This window comes from Capsicum annuum, chromosome 3 (assembly GCF_002878395.1).
Source record: "Capsicum annuum cultivar UCD-10X-F1 chromosome 3, UCD10Xv1.1, whole genome shotgun sequence".
NCBI classification, from domain to species: domain Eukaryota; kingdom Viridiplantae; phylum Streptophyta; class Magnoliopsida; order Solanales; family Solanaceae; genus Capsicum; species Capsicum annuum.
Window position 1 is genome coordinate 1,094,932 of NC_061113.1, and position 7,876 is coordinate 1,102,807.

Genomic DNA, 7,876 nt, shown 5'->3' on the forward strand with positions numbered 1-7,876 from the left:
CTAAATGTCATCCCAATTGTTGGGATGGGGGGACAAGGTAAAACTACAATTGCTAGAATTTTGTACAATAACGACAGAATTGTTCACCATTTTGATGTTCGAGCATGGTGCATCATTTCCCAAACATATAATTGGAGAGAGCTATTACAAGATATTTTAAGTCAAGTTACCGGTTCCAAGGACAGGGGATATAAGGATGACTATCTTGCCGACATGTTGAGGAAAAGCCTAATGCGAAAGAGATATCTCATTGTCCTGGATGATATGTGGGATGGTATGGCATGGAATGACTTATGGCGTTATTTTCGAGTCGTTGGAAAGAGAAGCACAATAATAATAACAACTCGACTTGAGAAAGTGGGCGAGCATGTCAAGGGCCATATTAATCCTTATTACCTTCCATTCCTCACAACAGAAGAGAGCTGTCAATTGTTGCAGAAGAAAGTGTTTCAACAGGAAGTTTTCCCACCTGAACTACAAGTTGTGAGTCAAGCAGTTGCAGAAAGAAGCAATGGACTGCCTCTGTTGGTTGTATTGGTAGCTGGAATAATCAAAAGGAAGAAAATGGAAGCCTCTTGGTGGCATAAGGTTAGGAATTCTCTGTGTTACTATCTCGGCAAGTCTGAAGAATATACTCATTCGATTATGCAGTTGAGTTATGTTAACTTGCACTGTCATTTAAGACCGTGCCTTCTCTACATGGGGATGTTTCCGAAGGACGTAAGAATTCCAGTGCCTGCATTGATAAGTTCATGGATATGTGAAGGCTTCGTTCAAAGGGATAAATCTGGAAAGAGTTTGGAAGAGACAGCTGAAGGTTAATTGATGGAACTCATCAGCAGTAACGTGGTAATGATTTCAACGAGAGAAGATAATGATAGAGTCGAATACTGCCAGGTTCATGATATAGTGCTTCACTTTTGCTTGGAGAAGAGTAGAGAAGAAAAGTTTATGCAGTCAGTGAAGCTCCAATTTCGACCTTCTGATGGGAACAAACACCAAATCAGCCTCGATTGGAATGCCAATAGTGCAGGCATAACATGGAGGTCGTTCCACCAAAACTTGAGGTCACTAATAATGAACAATGCAGGAGAATTTGCTAACCTGGATCCCTTCGGTCTGGCTAGTAAATTGAGACTTCTTAAGGTCTTGGATTTGAGTTATATTAGAGTGAGAGATTCGTCATCAGCGACATTGGAACCACTAATTCACCTGAAGTACCTTGCATTTTTCACAGATAATTCTATTTTCACCGAGAATCACATCTGCTGCACCTCGAAACTTTAATTGTGAAGTGTTTACCCAATCACACATCATTACCAGGATCCTTTTGGAGAATGGAAAAATTAAGACATGTTGAGATTAGTAAAGCTGGTTTTGATTTGAGAAACAATAAGCTGGGGATATTTGAAGAATCATCCAAATTGGAAAATTTGAGGATATTAAGAGGAGTCGTAATTCAAATTTGTGATCCTGATAGCATGGATGTCTTATTAGGGAAATTTCCTAATCTTCAAGAACTTGACATCAAGTTTTTGGGTTATGGAGATAATGCAAAGTTTTGCCCCAACTTGAAGAGTCTTATCCAACTTCAAATACTTCGCCTTTCCTTTGGGGGTTCTATAATTCTCTGTGGTTTACAGTTGCCTTCAAATTTGAAGAAGTTGGTAATAATGGGTACTCATATAGAAAGCACAAATGCTTTACTGGCACAACTAGAAAGTCTGGAGTATCTCCAATTAAGGGATTTTAACTATGAAACGGGAAAGTGGTGCCTCGGAGATATCACATTCCATAACTTAAGGTCTTGAAACTGGTGTGCTTACGTATTTCAAGGTGGGATGTCTCAGATGTATCTTCTCCCTTGCTTGAAACACTTGTTATAAAGAGGTGTCATTGGCTCGAGGAGATCCCCCATAGCTTTGCATATATTCCAACACTAAAACAGATTACGTTTATTTGGTGGGTGGAACAAGAATCTCTCAAGGCTTCAGCTGTGAAAATTAAGGAAGAAGTCGCAGATATTGAAGGATACGACCGTATTGACATCTCTATCGGAGTAAGTAGAAGTAAACTCTAATGTGCTGTTTTTTGGTATCTAGGTGCAGCTAATGTGCAAACAATATCTCTAATACAGGATATGTGGGGAAATCTAAAGCAGCTATGAGTCAAGCACGTGCTTGTAACAACGACATGGTATTTTTCAGTCCTTTCTTGCTACTTTTATGTTTTTTCCTAATTAGATGCTCACTAAGGAGAATGTGTTTGGATTTGACAATTGCTAGGATAAATGCAGACAAAGCAGAGACAGGGTGGATGAAGTTCTTTCATAGCTAATTGTTGTAGCCATGCTCATGCTGGAGTTTCTTATATTGTGACACTACTACTGATTGCTTAGGTTTGTTTTGCTTGATCAATCGTGCCTACTTGGAAGAATTATATTCCTCGTGCAGTAGTGTAATTCTATGATTCATATTTTGGTTTATTCCATCTGTCCTAACTTTTACAGTTAAAGTTACTCACACGTACAATTATTCTATTTTTTAATATTATTAAAATAATGTTTTTGTGAATTGCTTCAACTAATGTACTATTTTGTTTCTTTCCCTAATGGAACAATTTGCAACAAAAAATAAGACAGACATGAGTCAAAATTGATCGCCTTTTCTTTGATTGCTTCATCAGGTAATTGCTGTAGTGACTGATGGTGGTGTCGACTGCAATGTGGAATTTTCTTGCTACGTTGATTCCATGATTTCAACATTTGAATGTGTCCATGATGTATGTATTCCGTCCTGAAGAACCAAGTTCAAGCAGTTGAGTTTATTTCAGTTCTTTAGTTTGTCTAGATCTTGTAGTTGTTTTTACTTGTGAGTTGTAACCATATTCGCTTATTCAAGAAGTTATGTTGTGAGTTTTTCAGAGAGGAACTTCTATTTTAGTCGAAGAGTTCAGCTTGGAGATAATAGCTACAATCTTGTTATAATTTTTCTAAGTAGAAACTGCTCATTGTTTTAATGAGGTATTTCGAGAGAAATCCCAGAGGTGGGCCGCGGTTTTTACTCGCTTGAGCAAGGAGGTTCTAACTTACATTCCACTCTTGTTACAGGAGTTGATAGAACCTGGATCTGTGCTGAAGGTTGTACTGTTGGTGTTTTAGTAGTCAAAATTTTAATGGATCAAAGATCTATTATAAGAATATTCACCTCCCACTAGTTTTTAAAGTAAGAGCCACTCATAAATTCCATTTTCTCAGATCAACAACCTTTTGAGTTCATGAACAAGGTCATCCATCAATCTATCTCTTGCATTAAGACACTGCCAGAGTAAACTAGTTTAAGATTCATAATGATCCTAAACAAAATGCAGCAAGCATAAATGAGACTGTAAATATGCATATGAAATATGTAGCAGTAACCGATTCAGTTAATTTGATGCTTATGTCCAACCAATTAAGGTCATCCTTAGCTAACAGTTGCGGCCATACTCATTCTGGTGTTTGTTATGCAGCTAGCCGAAATGTCCATCCTCTTATATTGTGACGCTACTACTAATTGCTGAAGTTTTATCCTATTCTCTTGGGATGTTCTTCATATATGCCTGTTTAGTAAAGAAGAATTAAGTTTCAATGTAATGGAGGCTGCATCCCTTTAGAGTCACGACACAGCGCGAAAACTAAGGAAACTTGAAACAAGCAATTGAAAGATGTAAAGCTAACTTAAGTGATTCATCATAAAGGAAGGACTATGTTAAATAGGCATTGTTTAGACTCATGGATGACAAAATATTTGGAAGTTATTGATGGTAATAAGAAGGAAACGGAGCAGCATTCAGTGTCTCCTAAAACTATAGAGATGGCAGAAAGAAAGAAACTGATAAACTAGAAAACACCAGAACTTAGAAAGCTCTGCCGTATGTACTTAAAAAGAATATGAGCATAGGTGGATTTAAAGGAGAAACAGATGTAAATTGGAAACATTCGAAGAAGCAAATGTAATGGATTTAAGCAGATCTTCATCCTTCAAATCGCGGTGCACCAGTTGACAGCAGAAAACTGCAGCTGCAACATGGTTCCGATATGTGACGACACCCCCCACCCTAACCCCTCAAGTCCCAATCTAAACCTTCCCAAAAAAGTCTCGGACAGTAATATTAACTTGTAGAAAGGATCGAAAGATAAATTAGGATGCAAGTACTCAAAACAAGGAGTTGGGTTGTTACAGGTTCTTGAGCAAGAATGATCCTCTAGGGGAACATCATATTATGCTTGGAATGTGCACTAATCTCAAATAATTTTGGTACTAGCAATATTTAAACTCATTGGAGCCAAGCTACTTCACCATTGAAATAAATGCAAACAAGTATCTCTCTTGTCCATATTAACTTAATTTGTGAGCATTTGTCAATGTTCAAAATAACTTGAAATTGACTGCACAACTAAACTCCTTTGTCAGTTTTGAAATTGACAATAAGCTGAACTTGAAATCAGGCACATATAGAACATTTTTGATTGTCTGATTTTTCAATATGATTGTATTTCCTGCAAGTATGATGATAGATCTATCACCAGCAGGAACTTGTACCCCATTTCTTTCTTCATTTGCAACCTCTTTAAAATCAGTTAAGAGTATTTTAAGAGGTGTTACGTGATGTGTGGCTCCGGAATCAATTGTCCAATCACATGACATAAAGATGTATAACAATGATGTTATGCCTGCCATGTTAGAATGATGGTTTCCTACGTGGTTACATCCACCTGCTGCTGAAAATGAGCCTCCCATGTTGGTATTATAGTCACTGGTGTTATTATTAGTTGCTTTAGGACTGCAGTATTTATTTATTTATTTTATTTCCTGTATTTCTTTTTTAAGTTATTAGGAGGTAGTTAGCATGGTTAGCACCATGACTTTAAAGTAGGGCCATTATCTATTTCAGTTTTTAAAAGAACACTTTATGTAACTACTCTTTGACAGAAAGTAAAATTCTCTGCACAAGTTTCTTGCTCTCGGTGATCTTCTTCATTCTCCTGCTTCTTTTCTGTAGCAATCTAGATATCGTTTGCATAGTGTTATGTGCGATTTGTATTTAAAACTAACATTTGGTATCAAAGCTTTCATCTTAAGGGATCTGTGATTTAGTTGGAGAAGTCATGGATGCAGAAACCAGTTTCTCACCAATCGCTCTGCCGGTCTTTGATGGAGATAACTATCAGGTTTGGGCAGTATGAATGGAGACATACTTGGATGCTTTAGATCTATGGGAAGCTGTGGAAGAGGCCTACCGAATAATCCCACCATGGCTCAGACTAAAGCGCACAAGGAAAAGAAGACAAAGAAATCGAAGGCCAAGGCATGCCTATTTGCTTCTGTATCGTCAACAGTTTTCACACGAATAATGTCTCTGAAAACTGCTAAAGAAGTATGGGATTATCTTAAGGAAGAGTATGCTGGAGATGAGAGAATAAAAGGTATGCAAGTTTTAAACTTAATTAGGGAATTTGAATTGCAAAAAATGAAGGATTCTGAAACAGTGAAGGAGTATTCAGATAGACTTCTTAATATTGCAAATAAAGTGAGGCTACTTGGCTCTACACTTGCCGACTCAAGAATTGTTGAGAAGATTCTGGTAACAGTTCCTGAAAGGTATGAAGCAACAATTACGACCTTAGAAAGTACTAAGAATTTGTCAAAAATTAGTTTGACGGAGTTGCTCAATTCCCTAAAAGCTCAAGAGCAAAGAAGACTCATGAGACACAGGATGTTACAACAGAAGGGGCTCTTGTCAGTAAGCACCAGGTTGACAAATTTTTGAAGAAGAAAAAGAATCAAGCGTTGAGTGAAGGAGAAACATCAATCAACAACAAAGGTAAGGGAGGAAGTGCGAAAAACTTTCCCCCTTGTTATCACTGTGGAAGAAAAGGCCATCCACCATTCAAGTGTTGGAGGAGACCAGATGCTAAATGTAAGAAATGCAATCAAATTGGACATGAGGTGGTGATTTGCAAAAGTAAAGCCCCACAGCTGGAAGAAAATTCTCAAGTTGTTGATCAAGAAGAGGAGGATCTTCTTTTTGTTGCAACATATTTCTCAAGTAAGATCTCAATAAATTCTTGGTTAATTGATAATGGGTGTACTAATCACATGACTCATGACAAGAGCCTATTCAAGGAGTTGAACCACACTAAAATTTCCAAGTTTAGGAGAGGAAATGGGGACCATATTCATGTCAAAGGAATTGGAACCATAGCTATCAAGACTGACACAGGCATAAAGAAAATTGCTGAAGTACTTTATGTTCCTGAGATTGATCAAAACTTGCTAAGTGTAGGACATCTGATGAAAAAAGGATTTAGACTTTTCTTTGAAAATGATCACTGCCAAATCAGCGACACTGCTGCAAATGAAATTTTCAAGGTGAAGATGAGAGGAAGAAGTTTTTCCTTTAGTCCAACAGAGAAGGAGCAACTTGCTTATTCCATGAAGGCAGATGTAACAGAAATCTAGCACAAAAGACTTGGTCACTATCATCTACAAGCATTATTGTTACTGAATAAGGAGGATATGAAAAGAGGACTACCAACTCTCATCGATCACTTACCAAGTTGTCAAGCTTGTCAATTTGGTAAGCAGAATAGGAAACCATTTCCTAAAGCATCATGGCACGCTTCTCAAAGGTTGCAATTGATTCACACATATGTTGCAGGACCTTAAAGAACACCGTCCTTTAATTGTAGTCTTTACTATGTTATATTCATTGATGATTATACAAGATTCTGCAGGATTTTTTTCATGAAATACAAATCAGAGGTGGCTGGAATATTTTGAAAGTTCAAGAAGATGGTGGAAAATCAAAGTGGCTGCAGAATCCAATCCTTACGTTCTGATAATGGAAAAGAGTACACTTCTGAAGAATTTAACAAATTCGGTGAGGAAGAGGGTATTTCTCATACTCCTTACACTCCGCATCAAAATGGAGTTAGTGAAAGGAGGAACAGGTATATAATGGAGATGACGCGGTGCATGTTGCATGAAAAAGAGTTGCCAAAAAGTTTTTGGGCTGAGGCAGCTAATACAGTAGTATTTCTACAAAATCGGCTTCCCACTAAAGCTTTGGAGAGTAAAAGTCCATTTGAGGCTTGGAATGGATTCAAACCATCTCTAACCTTCATTAAAGTATTTGGTTGTATTTGTTTCTTTCATGTGCCGCAGGTTAAAAAAGACAAACTTGATAAAAGGGCCGTCCCAGGAATCTTTGTGGGTTATAGCTCATCCTCCAAAGCCTACAAAATTTATGATCCACAAACAGGGAAGATGATTATTAGTCGAGATGTGCACTTCAATGAGGAAGAGAAATGGGATTGGAAAAACAATCAACTTTCAGTCAAAGCTTCGGAGGAGCAGACATCTGATCAATGGCAAAATGAGTTAGTAGATGATCCTCCAGTTAGAGGTACAAGATTACTTTCTGAAATCTACCAACAAAGTAATGTGGCAGTTTGTGAGCCTGCAGGGCACAAGGAAGCTCTTCAAGATGAAAATGGAGAAATGCGATGGAGCAGGAGAGGCTAATGATCAAGAAAAAAAACACTTGGGAGTTAGTTGACAGACCGAAAGATAGAAAGGTCATTGGAGTAAAATGGGTATTTAGAACCAAGCTTAATTCTGATGGTTCTATCAACAAATACAAGGCTAGGCTTGTCGTCAAGGGATATACCCAAATATTCGGTGTTGATTACTCGGATATATTTGCTCCAGTAGCCTGACTAGATACCATCAAAATGTTGCTAGTAATAGCAGCACAAAAGGATTGGAAGGTGTTCCAACTAGATATCAAATCTGCTTTTCTAAATGGTGTATTGCAGGAAGAAATCTATGTA

At 37.7% G+C, this 7,876-nt stretch overlaps 2 protein-coding genes across 2 annotated transcripts in view; both read left to right on the forward strand.

The window, feature by feature from the left end:
• LOC107865682 (putative late blight resistance protein homolog R1B-16) overlaps positions 1 to 6,503 on the forward strand; it is an 11,805-nt gene extending 5,302 nt beyond the window's left edge. The window contains 9 exon segments of the mRNA XM_047410277.1: positions 668 to 1,237; positions 1,240 to 1,794; positions 1,797 to 2,069; positions 2,138 to 2,196; positions 2,686 to 2,781; positions 3,044 to 3,139; positions 5,044 to 5,101; positions 5,213 to 5,642; positions 5,726 to 6,503. Of these exon segments, the coding sequence (XP_047266233.1) occupies positions 668 to 1,237; positions 1,240 to 1,794; positions 1,797 to 2,069; positions 2,138 to 2,196; positions 2,686 to 2,781; positions 3,044 to 3,139; positions 5,044 to 5,101; positions 5,213 to 5,642; positions 5,726 to 6,503 (2,915 nt within the window).
• Positions 6,504 to 7,777: 1,274 nt separating this feature from the next.
• LOC107864461 (transcription factor bHLH129-like) overlaps positions 7,778 to 7,876 on the forward strand; it is a 9,215-nt gene continuing 9,116 nt past the window's right edge. The window contains exon 1 of the mRNA XM_047410279.1: positions 7,778 to 7,873. Within this exon, the coding sequence (XP_047266235.1) occupies positions 7,778 to 7,873 (96 nt within the window). The remainder of the gene's footprint in view (positions 7,874 to 7,876) is intronic.